The sequence below is a fragment of the Cervus canadensis genome, chromosome X (genome assembly GCF_019320065.1).
Source record: "Cervus canadensis isolate Bull #8, Minnesota chromosome X, ASM1932006v1, whole genome shotgun sequence".
NCBI lineage: Eukaryota > Metazoa > Chordata > Mammalia > Artiodactyla > Cervidae > Cervus > Cervus canadensis.
In genome coordinates this window covers 76,308,666-76,327,935 of record NC_057419.1, presented here as the reverse complement: position 1 = coordinate 76,327,935, position 19,270 = coordinate 76,308,666, and the positions used below count along the sequence as shown (strand labels likewise).

At 36.0% G+C, this 19,270-nt stretch overlaps 1 protein-coding gene across 1 annotated transcript in view; it reads left to right on the top strand.

Annotated features, from left to right (window-relative positions):
* DACH2 (dachshund family transcription factor 2) overlaps positions 1-19,270 on the top strand; it is a 750,043-nt gene that overhangs the window by 587,117 nt on the left and 143,656 nt on the right. Inside the window, exons 7-8 of the mRNA XM_043459522.1 lie at positions 7,450-7,585; positions 10,463-10,546. Of these exons, the coding sequence (XP_043315457.1) occupies positions 7,450-7,585; positions 10,463-10,546 (220 nt within the window). The remainder of the gene's footprint in view (positions 1-7,449; positions 7,586-10,462; positions 10,547-19,270) is intronic.

Sequence of the window (19,270 nt, the reverse complement as noted above, 5' to 3'; positions counted from 1 at the left end):
CAAAGAATGAATTTAATTATTTGAGTTAATAGTATTTGATCATATGTATTTTTAAAACATTTTGGAGGATTCGTCTTTATAGCATTGTAAAATGTCCTCATTATTTATAGTGTTTTCTATTTGTGTAGATATTTTTTCAGTTAAAAAAAAATTCAGAGTGACCATTCATTTTTTAAGCACAGTGGGAAAGGTCAAATCACTTGATTTATCTTTTTTCTAAACCATCAACTTCATAATTCACTCCCAAATTTTCCATTTTTATTATGGTAGGATATATTGCTATGTATGATTCTTGTTTACCACTACACAGTGATTTTGTTTGTTCAGTTTTATTTTTGCTTGATAACTGCTGTACTTTGTCCTTATCCATTCACTTACCGGTCCATTAAAGATAAAAGTAGTTCATTAAATTACATATTTTTCAGCAAATAGCCAATGTTAGAATTCAAAGACTGTTCCACACTTTATATACATATTTTAGCATAGAATCATTGAGACTACACAACAGTGACAAGTCAAAAAATAATTTTGACCTCATATATGAAATTGCTTTCATTGGTGTATGTGTACATATGCTATTTAGGGATTATACTTTTAATCACTGCATTTTAGGTTGAATTTCACAACTGATGAACTTTTCAAAAAAGTTAAAAATATATTATAAAAGCCATATATAATTTGTTATCCATGCCTATACTATCTTCTAAACAACAAATATAATTATTTGGAAAAAATGATTCTCTTCTGCTTTGTTTATATGTATCTTTTTATCTTTCCCTGTATATAGAGTATTGCAACTGTATATTTAACTGTATACTAAATATAAACACATGTATGTTTCTCTGTCATAAAATATTGTGTTTGAAGCATAACAAAAGTTATAAAGTCTTTCAGATGTAATATATTTACAATTAACGGTATTTAATAACTATATGATACTGCAGCTAATATACTCAAAGTCCACTATTCATTTCATTAAAGTTATTAGACATTTACTGAATACTAAATAATATTATATAGCATTTAAAAATGAACATACTACACTGATGACTATATTAGTTCTTTATTACTTCTGGAACAGGCTATCATACATTTAATGGCTTAAAATGATGCAATTTTTTTATCTTACATTTCTATAGGTCAGATGTCTGACATGGGTATCACTGAGATAAAATCACAGGACTGCATTTCTTTCTGTAAGCTTCCAGGAAAGTATCAGTTTCCTTGCCTTTTCCAGCTTGTCTCTCTGACCATTCTTCAATAATCACATCTTCCTCTTACTTTCCTTTCTACCCTCAAGTTAATCTATGTAATAGCTCTATCTCCAGGTTCTCAATCACATCTGAAAAGTCCATTTTGCCATATAAGATAACATATTCACAGGCTCAACCATTAGGATGTGGACTAAACATTTTTGGCTGAGCTGATGAGATTATTCTGTCTGCCATAATGATAGACTTTGGAAAATCTTAACATGTACTAATGAAATAATAGGCTTTAACCGTCTTATTATTAATTTTGCATTAAGTAAACAGTTTTTCTTTAAATAATTTATCAGTTTGGGGCTTCTCATGCAAAATTAATCTGAAAATGTATAAACACATATTTGATAAACTAATTTTGAATGTTATGGTAATTAGAATACTGATATTGTAATTGCATATAAATACACAGAACTTTAAGAAATTCATTATGAATGAGTTAAATAATAAAACAAATATTCTCTGTCCCAGAATGTCTATTATTCAGTCACATTTACTGCATATACGGATAAACAATAATTGTTTTTAATTGATCAAATTAACTAAATGTCAGATTTATCCATCAGTTTGTGATTCATAAACATAGTGAATAACTTCAGAGCTTTATAACAATATTAATTATCACAAAAGTCCTGAGAACCATAACAGTTATTGTAGAGCTATATAAAATAAATATTTTATTTGTATCAATAATTTTCCAGCCAAAGGACTGGAAAAGGTCAGTTTTCATTCCAACCTCAAAGAAAGGAAATGCCAAAAAATATTCAAACCACCGCACAATTGCACTATTCTCACATGCTAGCAAAGTAATGGTCAACATTCTCCAAGCTAGGCTTCAATAGTATGTGAACTGAGACCTTCCAGATGTTCAAGCTGGATTTAGAAAAGACAGAGGAACCAGAAAGCAAATTGCTAACACCCATTGGATCATAGAAAAAGCAAGAGAATTACAGGAAAAAGAAAAAAGCCATCTACTTCTGCTTCATTGATTATGCTAAAGTCTTTGACTGTGTTGATCACAACAAACTATGGAAAATTCTTAAAGGGATGGGAATAACAGACCACCTTACCTGCCTCCTGAGAAATCTGTATGCAGGTCAAGAAGCAACAATTAGAACTGGATATGGAACAATGGACTGGTTCCAAGTTGAGAAAGGAGTACATCAAGGCTGTATATTGTCACCTTGCTTTTTTAACGTATATGCAGAGTTCATCATGCAAAATGCTGGGCTGGATGAAGCATAAGTTGGAATTAAGAGCTCCTGGAGAAATATCAATAACCTCAGATATGGAGATGACAGCACCGTTATGGCTGAAAGTGAAGAGGAACTAAAGAGCCTCTTGATGAAAGTGAAAGAGGAGAGTGAAAAAGCTGGCTTAATTAACAAGTGGTGCTGGGAAAGCTGGTCAACCACTTGTAAAAGAATGAAACTAGAACACTTTCTAACACCATACACAAAAATAAACTCAAAATGGATTAAAGATCTAAATGTAACACCAGAAACTATAAAACTCCTAGAGGAGAACATAGGCAAAACACTCTCTGACATAAATCACAGCAAGACCCTCTATGATCCACCTCCTAGAATATTGGAAATAAAAGCAACTAAAAACAAATGGACCTAATCGAACTTAAAAGCTTTTGCACTAACAAGGAAACTATAGTAAGGTGAAAAGACAGCCGTCAGATTGGGAGAAATAATATCAAAATTAAGAACAGACAAGGATTAATTCTCAAAAATATACAAGCAACTCCTGAAAGCTCAAATTCCCAGAAAAATAAATGACCCAAATCAAAAAAATGGGCAAAGAACTAAACAGACATTTCTCCAAAGAAGACATACAGAATGGCTAACAACCACTGAAAAGGTGCTCACACACTCATTATTGAGACATGCAAATCAAAACCACAATGAGGACCATTACAACGCCAAGTCAGGATGGCTGCCTATCCAAAAGTCTACAGCCCAATAAATGCTGGAGAGGGTGTGGAGAAAAGGGAACCTCTTACACTGTTGTGGGAAATGAAAAACTAGTACAGCCGCTATGGAGAACAGTGTGGAGATTTCTTAAAAAAAACTGAAATAGAACTGCCATATTGACCCAGCAATACCACTTCTGGGCCATACACATGTGAGGAAACCAGATCTGAAAGAGACACGTGGCAACCCCAATGTTCATCGCAGCACTGTTTTATAAATAGCCAGGACATGGAAGCAACCTGATGCCCATCAGCAGATGAATGGATAAGAAGGTGGTACATATACACCATGGAATATTACTCAGCCGTTTAAAAAGAATTAATTTGAAACCAGTTCTAATGAGATGGATGAAACTGGAGCCCAAATTAATACAAGTGAATAAACCAAGAAAGAATAAAGACATTACAGCTACTAACACAATATATATGGAATTTAGAAAGATGGTAAGAACAACGCCTATAGCAAACCAGAAAAAAGACACAGAAATACAGAACAGACTTTTGAACTCTGTGGGAGAAGGTGAGGGTGGGATGTTTTGAAAGAACAGCATGTATATTATCTATGGTGAAACAGGTCACCAGCCCAGGTGGGATGCATGAGACAAGTGCTCGAACCTGGTGCACTGGGAAGACCCAGAGGAATCGGGTGGAGAGGGAGGTGGGAGGGGGGATCGGGATGGGGAATACGTGTAAATCTATGGCTGATTCATGTCAATGTATGACAAAACCCACTGAAAAAATAAATAAATAAATTTAAAAAAAAAAAAAAGAAAAAGAAAAAGCTGGCTTAAAACTCAACATTCAGAAAACTAAGATCATGGCATCTGGTCCCATCACTTCATGGCAAATAGTTGGGGAAACAATGGAGACAGTGACAGACTTAATTTTCTTGGGCTAGACTGCAGATGGTGACTGAGACCATGAAATTAAAAGATGCTTGCTCCTTGGAAGTTCATGTTTCATGTATTGTTGAAGCCTGTTTTGGATAATTTTGAGCATTACTTCACTAGCGTGTGAGATGAGTGCACTTGTGCAGTAGTTTGAGCATTTTTTGGCATTGCCTTTCTTAGGGATTGGAATGAAAACTGACCATTTCCAGTCCTGTGGCCACTGCTGAGTTTTCCAAATTTGCTGCCAGATGTTCAAGCTGGTTTTAGAAAAGGCAGAGGAACCAGAGATCAAATTGCCAGCATCCACTGGATCATCAAAATAGCAAGAGAGTTCCAGAAAAACATCTATTTCTGCTTTGTTGACTATACCAAAGCCTTTGACTTGTAGATCACAATAAACTGGGAAAAATTCTGAAAGAGATGGGATTACCAGACCACCTGACCTGCTTCTTTGAGGAATCTGTATGCAGGTCAGGAAGCAACAGCTAGAACTGGACATGGAACAACAGACTGGTTCCAAATAGGAAAAGGAGTACATCAAGGCTGTATATTGTCACTGTGCTTATTTAACTTACATGCAGAGTACATCATGAGAAACCCTGGGCTGGAAGAAGCACAAGCTGGAATCAAGATTGCTGGGAGAAATCTCAATAACCTCAGTTATGCAGATGACACCACCCTTATGGCAGAAAGAGAAGAAGAACTAAAGAGCCTCTTGATGAAAGTGAAAGAGGAGAGTGGAAAAGTTGGCTTAAAGCTCAACATTCAGGAAGCAAAGATCATGGCATCCAGTCCCATCACTTCATGGCAAATAAATGGAGAAACAGTAGAAACAGTGGCAGACTTTATTTTGGGGGGCTCCAATATCACTACAGCCATGAAATAAAAAAAGACGCTTACTCCTTGGAAGAAAAATTATGAAAAACCTAGACAACATATTAAAAAGCAGAGATATTACTTTGCCAACAAAGATCCGTCTAGTCAAGACTATGGTTTTTCCAGCAGTCATGTATGGATGTGAGAGTTGTACTATAAAGAAAGCTGAGTGCAGAAGAATTGATGCTTTTGAACTGTGGTGTTGGAGAAGACTCTTGAGAGTCCCTTGGACTGTAAGGAGAGAAAACCAGTCCATCCTAAAGGAAGTCAGTCCTGAATGTTCATTGGAAGGACAGATGTTGAAGATGAAACTGCAATACTTTGGCCATCTGATGCGAAGAGCTGACTCATTTGAAAAGACCCTTGTGCTGGGAAAGATTGAGGGTAGCAGGATAAGGGGATGACAAAGGATGAGATGGTTGGATAGCATCACCGACTCAATGGACATGAGTTTGAGTAAACTCCTGGAGTTGGTGATGGACACGGAAGCCTGGCATGCTGCAGTCCATGGGGACACAAAGAGTCGGACATGACTGAATGACTGAATTTAACTGGACAGCTTCTTGGAAGAAAAACTATGACAAAACTAGACAACATGTTAAAAAGCAGAGATGTTACTTTGCTGACAAAGGTCCATCTAGTCAAGCCTATGATTTTTCCAGTAGTCATGTATGGATATGAGAGTTGGACCATAAAGAATGCTGAGTACTGAAGAATTGATGCTTTTGATCTGTGGTGTTGGATAAGACTCTTGAGAGTCCCTGGAACTGCAAGGAGATCAAACCAGCCAATCCTAAAGGAAATCAGTCCTGAATATTCATTGGAAGGACTGATGTTGAAGCTGAAGCTCAAATATTTTGGCCACCTGATGCAAAGAACTGACTCATTAGAAAAGACTCTGATGCTGGGAAATATTGAAGGCAGGAGGAGAAGGGGACAACAGAGGATGAGATGGTTAGATGGTATCACTGACTCGATGGACGAGTATTAGTAAGCTCTGGGAGTTGGTAATGGATAGAGAAGCCTGGTGTACTGCAGTCCATGGACTTGAAAGGAGTCATACATGAGAGAGTGACTGAACTGAACTGATTTTTATCAAATTTGTAATTTAAAACTATAAAAAATTTAAACAATATTAACGAACATCCTTTTAGTATTAATTTTTATAGTTTTAAATTATGAATTTGATAAAAATCAGTTCAGTTCCAAAATCACTGCAGATGGTGACTGCAGCCATTAAATTAAAAGACACTTGCTCCTTGGAAGAAAACCTATGACCAACCTAGACAGCATAATAAAAAGTAGAGACATTCATTACTTTGCCAACAAAGGTCCGTCTAGTCAAAGTTATGGTTTTTCCAGTAGTCATGTATGGGGTTAAGAGTTGAACTATAAAGAAAGCTGAGCACTGAAGAATTGATGCTTTTGAACTGTGGTGCTGGAGAAGACTCTTGAGAGTCCTTTGGACTGCAAGGAGATGAAAACCAGTCCATCCTAATATTCAGTCCATCCTGAATATTCATTGGAAAGATTGAAGCTAAAGCTAAAACTTCAATACTTTGGCTACCTGATGTGAAGAGCTGACTTATTGGAAAAGACCCTGATGCTGGGAAAGATTGAAGGTAGGAGGAGAAGGGGATGACAGAGGATGAGATGGTTGGATGGCATCACCGACTCTATGGACATGAGTTTATGTAAGCCCAGGGAGTTGGTGATGGACATGGAAGCCTGGTGGGCTGCAGTCTATGGGGTCGCAAAGAGTCAGACATGACCAAGTGACTGAACTGAAAAAACTGATCTTAGTGTTAGTGTTAGTCTTAGTGTTAGTTTAAAAAACCCGTCATTGTGTCTCGTGACCATCAAACCGTTTTGTTGCCAACATTAAAAATTAATTCCTAAGGTCTGATAGATTAGAAATATATTATTGCCATAATGTTTTCAGTGCAGAGAGACACAACATGTACCAGGTCCTCCCACTGTTTTTGTTTTATTCCAAGGTTCTAAGTGTTTACCTTTCGGAGATCTTCTTACTCAGATAGTAGGCTCACCCTCCAAGTTATGGTTTGAATGTTATATCAGTATAGAAGCTTATAATAACAAACCTTCACTAATAATAGTCACTTCACTTCATAAATTCACTTGGTGGATTTCCTAGGAAAGGAAGTGCAAGCTAACCTTCCTTGAGCTCTTCCATGTATCTGGCATAGCACAGAGGCCTTTCACTTTCTTATTTTATTTAAACCTCACAATATCCCATTAATTTTCCAAGAATAAAAATTATGATTTTGTTTAAAGATACGTGTTTATGATCAGGTATTGTAAAATCAGCTATGTGCTCAGTTTAAAGATGAGAGGTCAGCATTTTGAATGTTATGGACTCCACCAACATGAAAAACTCTGTATGAGATGACATTTCCTTTTGTATTTCCTTTTATGTAAGGAACGGATTCCAGAGAGTCCTTCTCCTGCTCCCTCTCTGGAAGAGAGTCATCACCCTGGGAGCCAGACCTCCTCCCACCCCAGCAGCAGCGTGTCCAGCTCTCCCTCTCAGATGGATCACCATTCAGAGAGAATAGGTAAGTATTTCACCTGAAGCTAGGAACTGAAAAATAATCTTTCAGGAAATTCTTCATTAAGCAATAGTGAGGGGGGGAAATCTGGGGGAGCTGATGCCTCCTTGATTTAAATGTTTTTTTAAAATGGTGAATTTTTATTGGGAAAGTCATATGAACAAAAAAAAATGTTAAGAAGTTTGTTCTCTGGAAGTCTTAATTTAATGTATCATTGGATCTGATGGGAACAATTTGATGGGAGTTTTATAGAATATAGGTTAATTCAACGTGTTGGTATTTAGCAGCTAGTGTGATACAAATCACCTGCTATATTCACAGCACCGTTTGAATAATGGATGATAAAGTATATTTTGTGCAGTTGATTATGTAAGAGTGATTAAAAATTGAATCAATATATGATTTTCAAGAATCTCAACAATTTAAATGTTAACAGAGGATGAGGTGGTTGGATGGCATTACTGACTCAATGGACATAAGTTTGAGCAAATTTCAGGAGATAGTGTGTCCATGGGGTCACAAAGAGTCAGACACGACTTAGTGACTGAACAACAGCAACAATAATTTAGATAAAAAATATTTGGCATGACGTTTTACACATTTTTTTATTGTTTCAGAAGTCTTCCACTTAGGACATTGTTCCATAAATAGTATAATATATTGTCAGTGATCTGGCATACTGGAGACTCTAATCTTGTCACAGTCTGGCACTTACTAGCTATGAGATTTTGGGTATGTCACTTAACCACCATACGTATCTTTACCTAACATGAATATGATTGGGCTTCTAGGTGGCACTAGTAGTAAAGAACCTGCCTGACGATTCAAGAGACATAGAGATGTGGGTTCGACCCCTGGGTCAGGAAGATTCCCTGGAGGAGGGCATAGCAACCCGCTCCAGTATTCTTGCCTGGAGAATCCCATGGACAGAGGAGCCTGACAGGCTACAGTCCATGGCATTGCAGAGTCACACACTACTGAAGTGACCTGGAACCCGCACACATGCATAGATATGATTATTGCTCTGCTTATTGCACTGGAGTTTTGTGAGGTCAATGCAATGATATGTGGTAAAACACTTCAGAAATTTAAAGCACTAAGGAAATGTGAGGGATAAGCATTATTTTTCTCTCTGTGGCTTTACCTTGATTGCTTATCAACTGCTGTCTGATCCTACTCAGGTATACAGATATTACCCAGTGCATTCAGCTATAACAAATTCTCATATATGATAATTATGAGTCAGGTGAGCTAAGTAAAATCTTTGTTAATCTTTTATACCTACACACGTCCAATTTTGTAAGTATCCATTTCCTCTAGGGAAAATAATTTCTGCTCTTCTTTTAATCTTACTATTGGGACATTTTTTCATGTAAACTCTAAATTTTTGCACTTTATAATAATGATCACCTCAAGTCTCTCCAAAGTAATGTTTTTATGTAGCAAGAATGGAATTTGAGGGATTAGGGAAGGTTTTAGGTTCTGGATTTGTTCTGGGAAAGGACAAAGATGATTTCACTCTTGTGGAAATTCATCCACGTCTCATTTAGCTTGTCAATATTGCATATTCTTTGTAGCTATTTAGCTTCATAGTGAGCTCAGTGAGTCACAAATCTGTCTCCCCATTATAATCGCCTATGGAGGGTTTACAAATATGGATGCCCATGCCACACACTCAGTCTCATGTACCTGGTCTGGTATAGAGCCTAGCAGCAGTGTTATGATTTGTTTTTTAATATATCCTCAGAAGATTCTAATGTGCAGCCAGAGTTAAGAACCACTGAATTAGAACTTTTAGCTAATATCCATACTGGAGTAAATTTAATTCCTAGACGAAGTGACAGATGTCTTCTAGTTTTACTCTGTTTTGTGGATACAGTCTAATTTACTTGTTACAATATTGTGTGCACCTGATTCAAGGGAGTCTTAGGATATAGCCAGATGACCATTAAGCAATCAGGAAACACATATTCTTCTATTAGAATAATCTTTGTATAGATGAGGGAGGGGGAGGAGAGGAAAAGGGGAGAGATAATTATTTAGAGTACTGGTTATAAGCAGAGCACATAGGGAACTATTGGTACTCTGTGATACACATATTTTAAAGGATGGCTTATGTTTAGAAATAAAATATATCAAAGCAATATAGTATTGTAAAAAAAAATCTTGACAACATAAAGCATTTCTAATTCCACTGACAGTAATTATACTCTCTATGCACATTCTACAATTATTGAAGCATGATAATGAGATTGTCTATAACTGAATAAAAAGTTTTGATGATTTTTGTTTTAAAGTGACCATATTTATTGATTGTGCTATATAATATTTTAATAAAGTATAACTAAAGAAAATTAATTAAACTGAAATTGGCATGATTTTCCTCTTTCAATATAAATGTTTTGTGAAATACTTACAACAATGACCAGAAAATTATATCATATCTATTAATTTTGCTATATATTTGCAAAAACGCTCTAAGGTAAATTAGAGACATAATTATTTTAAACTCATAAGATTAAATGAAAAATCCATTTCAGAAGCATTTTTGGAATTATATTATTGATTATAGAGGTAAATAGCTAATTTGCACATGAATTTTAAAAGAAAAAATATTTTAAATGATTTAAAGACATATGTTAGAAATTATATATGTACTATGCATTAATTATACTTTAAAAATCATGTGATTGAGCAGCTTATTGATTTTTAAATTGCATGATCATCATACCAACAAAAATCTTTTCAGTGGTTCAGAAGTAGAAATGTATAAAATTCATGTTAGTTATTTATTAGAGTAAAATAGCTGCTTATGTAATGCTTTTCTGCTCTTCTTTTGGATGTTTTGTAAGAAAATTACTCAGTTAAATCTTTTACTTATAGTTATGATGCCCAACAATAGAGAAGACCTTATTGTTGAACAGGATACTGGACCAACTATCAAAAAATTCCAAAGGGAAAATAAAGGTAAAATAATTTTTGCTTATTTAATGTACATATAAAGATTGGACACTAACTCACTTAACATCCTATTGCTGTATATTGTATACACATTTCCCTCAGTCAGAATAGATCTATATTGACTTTGGATAAATTATTTTTGTAGTAAAAAATAATATTTACCTGAATTTTATTTGATATTACAAATAACATATTAACCCAAAGTTTCTTGGTGCCTGTGGTTGGAAGTTTTACCCTAAGCCCTTTATATTATGCCTGATTAGAGACATCTGATTCTAGTTTTATTATGTTTGTACTTTGCTGACTATACTTAAATTAATCACCATTTTATGGTTATGTTTGAAAAACTTGAGTTGCTATCATACAAGAGAGATGTTCTCCTCAACATGCAAAAGTGGTTTTAAAGTATATGCTGATTTGGACATTTCAAATGAAATTTTAGCAAGCTACTCCAGTCAGGTATTTACCTAGAATGATGATAGATATGACATCAGTCTGGCTTATAATCAACTGACAAATGTGTAATTTCTGGACAGCATCCAACTTTTTCTTAGGATATCTGTTTGAAGAAGGTAGGGAGAATAAGAATTTCAGTCACACTTCCTTGATATGAAAACTGAGTACAACTTTGTTTAAAAGACTTAAGGTAAGAGTAAAGGAAAATATATTGGCATATGTTATAGGCTATACATTATGATTGTCATCATGAATTTATTAACTCTAAGCTAAAGAACATAAGCTAACAGATAGCTTGTCAGATCACCAGATGGTCTGATTGTACTTCACTATTAGGATGCATTTTTCTGTCTTTAATAAAGATGCTCATAATATGTAGGAAATAAATAAAAAAAAAAAAAACCTCTCCATGAACAACTGAGGAGTTGATAGAGAATTTTCTTTTACTTTTTCTCTAAACTTAACTTGCTTTCTAATTACCTAGATGAGCATTTTAGTTAGAATTTGAAATAGTCTAGGATTTTAGTTTCATTGATCCATGTTTTGTTTCCTTGACATGTTTTGTCATTTCGTATCCAAAGACTATACTCTCTGGGGCCCAAGTTGTAAATGCTTGATTTCAGAAAAGTTTTCAGAGTGGGAGAAGTCAAGTAGAGCATATTAAACTACCCAAACACTTACAGAGGTAATGGAACTGTAGTTAAAGATGAAACTTCATTCATAACTCAGCAACAATTTGTTCCTGAAACCTCTTTCCCAGCAAGTCACGACAGTTTGAAGGACAGCTTGGTAGTAAAACAGATTTTCTAGGAAAATCTCAAGCTGTACAAGATACACATGGTTCCATCAGAACTGCAAACCCCATAAGTCACAGTGGCATTTAGGACTGGCTTGTGTGCTGCAATGCTCAAGGACACGCTGCTATATCTTATGAAGGATCAGCTGGAGTGCTAGTACAGATGTACAGTAACTGAATTTCATAAAAATACACAGTGGTATGCACTGGCATTTTTGAGTCTCTTGCTGTGGAATGGCACAGTTATGCTCATTTGAAATAGGTTGGTCACACATCCTGATGAGGATATTAATAGACAGGAGTGACATATTAAAATGCATTTCTTCAGTTATAAGGGAAAGCTTTCTCTTTTTCTGATTTATTCATTTCTTGATTTATTTGGTTTAGGGTCATTGTTTATTTTATTTTATTTTTTGTTTCTTAAATTTTTATTTCTCTATTTTTAAATTAATTTATTTATCTTAATTGAAGGCTAATTACTTTACAATATTGTAGTGGCTTTTGCCATAAAGTGACATGAATTAGCCATGAGTGTACATGTGTTACCCATCCTGAACCGCCCCCCCCCGCACCTCCTTCCCCATTCCTTCCCTCAGGGTCATCCCAGTACACTGGTCCTGAGCACCCTGTCTCATGCATCGAATCTAGACTGGTGATCTATTTCACATCTGGTAATATACATATTTCAGTGCTATTCTCTCAAATCATTCCACCCTCGCCTTCTCCCACAGAGTCCAAAAGACTGTTCTTTACATCTGTGTCTTTTTTGTTGTCTTGCATATAGGGTCATGGTTACCATCTTTCTAAATTCCATATATATGCGTTAATATACTGTATTGGTGTTTTTCTCTCTGACTTACTCCACTCTGTATAAGAGGCTCCAGTTTCATCCACCTCATTAGAACTGCTTCAAATGAATTATTTTTAATAGCTGAGTAATATGCCATTGTGTGTATGTATTACAACTTTCTTATACACTTGTTTGCTGATGGACATCTAGGTTGTTTCCATGACCTAACTATTGTAAACAGTGCTGTGATGAACATTGGGGTACACGTGTCTCTTTCAATTCTGGTTTCCTTGGTGAGTATGCCCAGCAGTGGGATTGCTGGGTCGTATGGCAGTTCTATTCTCAGTTTTTTAAGGAGTATCCAAACTTTTCTCAATAGTGGCTGTACTAGTTTGCATTCCCACCAATGGTATAAGAGGGTTCCCTTTTCTCTACACCCTCTCCAGCATTTATTGTTTGTAGACATTTTGATAGCAGCCCTTCTGACTGGTGTGGGATGGTACTTTGTTGTGGTTTTCATTTGCATTTCTCTGATAATGAGTGATATTGAGCATCTATTCATTTGTTTGTTAGCCATCTGTAGTCTTCTTTGGGGAAATATCTGTTGAGTTTTTGGACCATTTTTTCATTGGGTCATTTATTTTTCTGGAATTGAGTTGCATGAGCTGCTTGCATATATTTGAGATTAATTCTTTGTCAGTTGCTTCATTTGATATTATTTTCTCCCATTCTCAAGGCTGTCTTTTCATCTTCCTTATAGTTTCCTTCATTGTGCCAAAGCTTTTAAGTTTAATTGGGCCCCATGTGCTCATTTTTGCTTTTATTTCCATTACTCTGTGAGGAGGGCCATAGAGGATCCTGCTGTGTTGCTAGTCTTACATTTAGATCTTTAATCAATTTTAAGTTTATTTTTGTGTATGGTGTTAGAAAGTATTCTAGTTTCATTCTTTTACAAGTGGCTGACCGGTTTTCCCAACACCACTTGTTAAAGAGATTGTCTTTTCTCCATTGTATATTCTTGCCTCCTTTGTCGAAGACAAGGTGTCCATAGGTGTGTGGATTTACCTCTGGGCTTTCTATTTTGTTCTATTGATCTATATTTCTGTCTTTGTGCCAGTACCATACTGTCCCGGTGACTGTAGATTTGTAGTATAGTATGAAGTCAGGCATACTGATCCCTTCAGTTTCATTCATTTTTCTCAAGATTGCTTTGGCTATTCAAGGATTTTAGTAGTTCCATACAAATTGTGAAATTATTTGTTCAAGTTCTCTGAAAAATACATTGGTATCTTGACAGGAATTGCATTGAATCTATAGATTGCTTTAGGTAGTATACTCATTTTCACTATATTGTTTCTTCCGATCCATTAACAAGGTATATTTCTCCATCTATTTGTGTCATCTTTGATTTCTTTCATCAGTGGTTTATAGTTTTCTATATATATGCCTTTTGTTTCTTTAGGTAGATTTATTCCTAAGTATTTTTTTTTTTCTTTTCATTGCAATGGTGAATGGAATTGTTTCCTTAATTTTTCTTTCTGTCTTCTCATTGTTAGTATACAGGAATGCAAGGCATTTCTGTGTGTAATTTTATATCCTGCAACTTTACTACATTCATTGATTAGCTCTAGTAATTTTCTGGTAGAGTCTTTAGGATTTTCTATGTAGAGGATCATGTCATCTGCAAACAGTGAGAGTTTTGCTTCTTCTTTTCAAACCTGGTTTCCTTTTATTTCTTTTTCTTCTCTGATTGCTGTGGCTAAAACTTCCAAAACTATGTTGAATAGTAGTGATGAGAGTGGCACCCTTGTCTTGTTCCTGACTTTAGGGGAAATGCTTTCAATTTTTCACCATTGAGGATAATGTTTGCTGTGGGTTTACCATATAAGCCTTTTACTATGTTGAGGTATGTTCCTTCTATGCATTCTTTCTGGAGGTTGTTTTTTTTTTTTTTTTTTAATCATAAATGATTGTATTTTGTCAAAGGCTTCTCTGCCTCCATTGAGAAAATAATATGGTTTTTATCTCTCAATTTGTTAATGTGGTGCATCACATTGATTGATTTGCGAATATTGAAGAATCCTTGCATCTCTGGGATAAAGCCCCCTTGGTCATGATGTATGATGTTTTTAATATGTTGTTGGATTATGTTTGCTAGAATTTTGGTGATGATTTTTTCATCTATGTTCATCAGTGATATTGGCCTGCAGTTTTCTTTTTTTGTGGCTTTTTTGTCTGGTTTTGGTATTAGGGAGATGGTGGCCTCATAGAAGGTGTTTGGAAGTTTACCTTCCTCTCCAGTTTTCTGGAAGATTTTGAGTAGGATAGATATTAGCTCTTCTCTAAATTTTTGGTAGAGTTCCCCTATGAAGCATCTGATCCTGGGATTTTGTTTAGTGGAAGATTTCTGATTACAGTTTTGATTTCCGTGCTTGTGATGTGTCTGGGAATATTTTCTATTTCTTTCTGGTTCAGTTTTGAAAGGTTATACATTGCTAAGAATTTGTCCATTTCTTCCAAGTTATCTATTTTATTGACATATAGTTGCTGATAGTAGTTTCTTATGATCCTTTGTACTTCTGTCTTGTCTGTTGTGATTTCTCCATGTGCATTTCTAATTTTGTTGATTTGATTATTATCCCTTTTTCTCTTGATAAGTCTGAATAATGGTTTATCTATTTTATTTATCTTCTCAAAGTACAGCTTTTAGCTTTCTTGATTTTTACTATGGCCTCCTTTGTTTCCTTTGGATTTATTTCTGCCCTAATTTTTATGATTTATTTCCTTGTAATAACCCTGGGGTTCTTCAATTCTTCTTTTTCTAGTTGCTTCCTGTGTAGAGTTAGGTTCTTCATTTAATTTTTCTCTTGTTTCTTGAGGTAACCCTGTATTGTTATGAACCTTCCCCTTAGCACGGCTTTTACTGAATCCCATAAGTTTTGGGTTGCCGTGTTTTCATTTTCATTTGTTTCTCTGCATATTTTGATTTATTTTTGGATTTCTTCCATTATTTGCTGGTTTTTTAGAAGCATGTTGTTTAGCCTCCATACGTTTGTATTTTTAATTGTTTTTTTTTTTCCCCCATGAAGTGGAAGTGAAAGTGAAGTCACTCAGTCGTATCTGACTCTTTTCGACCCCATGGGACTGTAGCCAACCAGGCTCCTCAGTCCATGGGATTTTCCAGGCAAGAGTACTGGAGTGGGTTGCCATTTCCTTCTCCAGGGGATCTTCCCAACCCAGGGATTGAACTCGGGTCTCCCACATTGCAGGCAGACGCTTTACCATCTGAACCACCAGGGAAGCCCCTGTCCTTTAGTTGGCATCTAATCTTACCACACTGTGATCAGGAAAGAGGCTTGAAAATATTTCAATTTTTTGAACTTACCAAGGCTAGATTTATGGCCCAGGATGTGATCTATCTTGGAGAAGGTTTTCTTTGCACTTGAGAAAAAAGGTGAAATTCATTGTTTTGGGGTGAAATGTCCTATAAATATCAATTATGTCTAACTAGTCCATTGTATCATTTAAAATTCGTATTTCCTTGCTAATTTTCTGTTTAGTTGATCTCTCCATAGTTGTGAGTAGGCTCTTAAAGTCTCCGACTATTATTGTGTTACTGCTAATTCCCCTTTTCATACTTGTTAGCATTGCCTTACATAGTGCAGTGCTCCTATATTGGGTGCATATATATTTATAATTATTATATCTTCTTCTTGGATCAATCATTTGATCATTATGTAGTGTCCTTCTTTGTTTCTTTTCATGGCCTTTATTTCAAAGTCTATTTTATATGATATGAGTATTGCTACTCCTGCTTTCTTTTGGTCTATATTTGCATGAAATATCTTTTTCCAGCCCTTCACTTTCATTCTGTATATGTCCCTTGTTTTGAGGTGGTTCTCTTGTAGGCAGCGTATATAGGGGTCTTGTTTTTGTATCCATTCAGCCAGTCTTTGTCTTTTGTTTGGGGCATTCAACCCATTTACATTTAAGGTAATTATTGATAAGTATGATCCCTTTGCCATTCACTTTGTTGTTTTCGGTTTGAGTTTATAAACCTTTTATGTGTTTGCTGTCCAGAAAAGATCCTTTAGCATTTGTTGAAGAGCTGGATTTGTGGTGCTGAATTCTCTCAGCTTTTGTTTGTCTGTAAAGCTTTTGATTTCTCCTTCATCTTTGAGTGAGATCTTTCTGGGTACAGTAATCTGGGTTGTAGGTGTTTCTCTTTCATCACTTTCAGTATGTCCTGCCATTCCCTTCTGGGCTCACAAATTTCTATTGAAAGTTCAGCTGTTATCCTTATGGGAATCCCCTTGTGTGTTATTTGTTGCCTTTCCCTTGCTGCTTTTTATATTTGCTCTTTGTGTTTGATCTTCTTTAATTTGATTAATATGTGTCTTGAGGTGTTTCAACTTGGGTTTATCCTGTTTGGGACTCTCTGGGTTTCTTGAACTTAGGTGGCTATTTCCTTCCCCATTTTAGGGAAGATTTCAACATTGTATCCTCAAGTATTTTCTCATGGAGTTTCTTTTTGTCTTTTTCTTCTGGGACTCCTATGATTCAAATGTTGGTGCATTTAACATTGTCCCAGAGGTCTCTGAGTTGTCCTCATTTCCTTTAATTCTTTTTTCCTTTCTGCTTCATTTATTTCCACCATTCTATCTTCCACCTCACTCATCCTCTCTTCTGCCTCAGTTATTCCACTGTTGGTTCCCTCCAGAGTGCTTTTGATCTCAATTATTGTATTGTTCATTATTGATCGACTCTTTTTTTGTTTCTTCTGTGTGCTTGTTAAGCATTTCTTGAATATTCTCAATCCTTGTGTCTAGCCTCTTTATCTGTACCTCCATTTTGTTTTTAAAATTTTGGATCATCTCTACTATCATTATTCTGCATTATTTTTAAGGTAGACTCCCTATGTCCTCCTCTTTTGTTAGGTTTGGTGGACATTTATCATGTTCTTTTACCTGCTGAATATTTCTCTGCCTTTTCATTTTGTTTAGATTGGTGTGTTTGGAGTGGCCTTTCTGTGTTCTGGAATTTTGTAGTTCTTCTTATTGTGGAGGTTCCTCCATAAGGGTGGGGTTGGACTAGTGGCTTGTCAAGGTTTCCTGGTTAGGGAAGCTTGCATCAGTGTTCTGGTGGGTTGAGCTGGATCTCTTCTCTCTGGATTGCAATGAAGTGTCCAGTAGTGAGTTTTGAGGTGTCTGTGGGTTTGCTGTGACTTTTGGCTGCCTGTATTTTAATGATAAGGCTTATGTTTCTGTGTTGTTGGAGAATTAGCTTGGTATGTCTTGCTCTGAAACTTGTTAGCTCTTAGGTAGAGCTTGGTTTCAGTATAGTTATGGAGGCTTTTGGATGAGTACTTGTCGATTAATGTTCCCTGGAGTCAGGAGTTTTCTGGTTTTCTCAAGTTTTGGATTTAAATCTCCTGCATCTGGCCTTCAGTCTTATTCTTACAGTAGCCTCAAGACTTCTCCATCAATACCACACTGATGATAAAACATATAGGTTAATGCTTAAAAGATTCTTGACAGTGAGGGACACCCAGAGATGGTAACAGAGTTACATATAGAAGAGAAGAGGGAGGAATGAGGTAGAGATGGCAAGAAGGAGAAGAAAGGGAGTCAAAAGGAGAGGGATAAATCTAGCCAGTAGTCAGTTCCCTAAGTGTTCTCCACAAACTGGAACACCCAAAGAGATTCACAGAGTTAGGCAGAGAAGAGGAGTTGGAGTGAGAAGACAGAGGTGACCTGGGGGAGAAAAAGGAGAGTCAAAAGGGGAGAGAGCAGTCAAGCCAGTAATCACAGCCCTAAGTTAAAATGGGTACTGAAGATTAGATTCTTAAAGGTACAAAATTGATAACAAATACCAAAAAAACAAAGATTAAAAATCTAGAGTAGAGTTTAGACTATCAAAAAATACAATATTAAAAAAGTCACAAAAATTTATATATATATATATACACACACACACACACACATATGAAATTAGGTTTAAAAATAGGGTATTTTTTTGCAAGGTAATAGTAAGTTATAAAAATGAAAGTTAAAGGAGTACTAAAGAAGTTAAAATTTTAAAAATATTTAGAAATTAAAAAGTGATAATAGTAAAATATTTCTAGGAATTTCTCTGAAGCTTTTGAGGGCAATGTGGAGTCAGTTCAGTTTCAGATGGTTCCTTATACCAGCTTATAGTTCTTCTCAAGGTCTATTGGCCCCTTCCAATGTTCAGTTCAGTTCAGTCGCTCAGTCATGTCCGACTCTTTGCACCCCATTGAATCCACAGCATGCCAGGCCTCCCTGTCCATCACCAACTCCCGGAGTTTACTCAAACTCATGCCCATCGAGTCGGTGATGCCATACAGCCATCTCATCCTCTGTCGTCCCCTTCTCCTCCTGCCCCCAATCCCTCCCAGTATCAGGGTCTTTTCCAATGAGTCAACTCTTCGCATGAGGTGGCCAAAGTATTGGAGTTTCAGCTTCAGCATCAGTCCTTCCAATGAACACCCAGGACTGATCTCCTTAGGATGGACTGGTTGGATCTCCTTGCAGTCCAAGGGACTCTCAAGAGTCTTCTCCAACACCACAGTTCAAAAGCATCAATTCTTTGGCGCTCAGCTTTCTTCATAGTCCAACTCTCACATCCATACATGACCATGGAAAAACCATAGCCTTTGACCAGACGG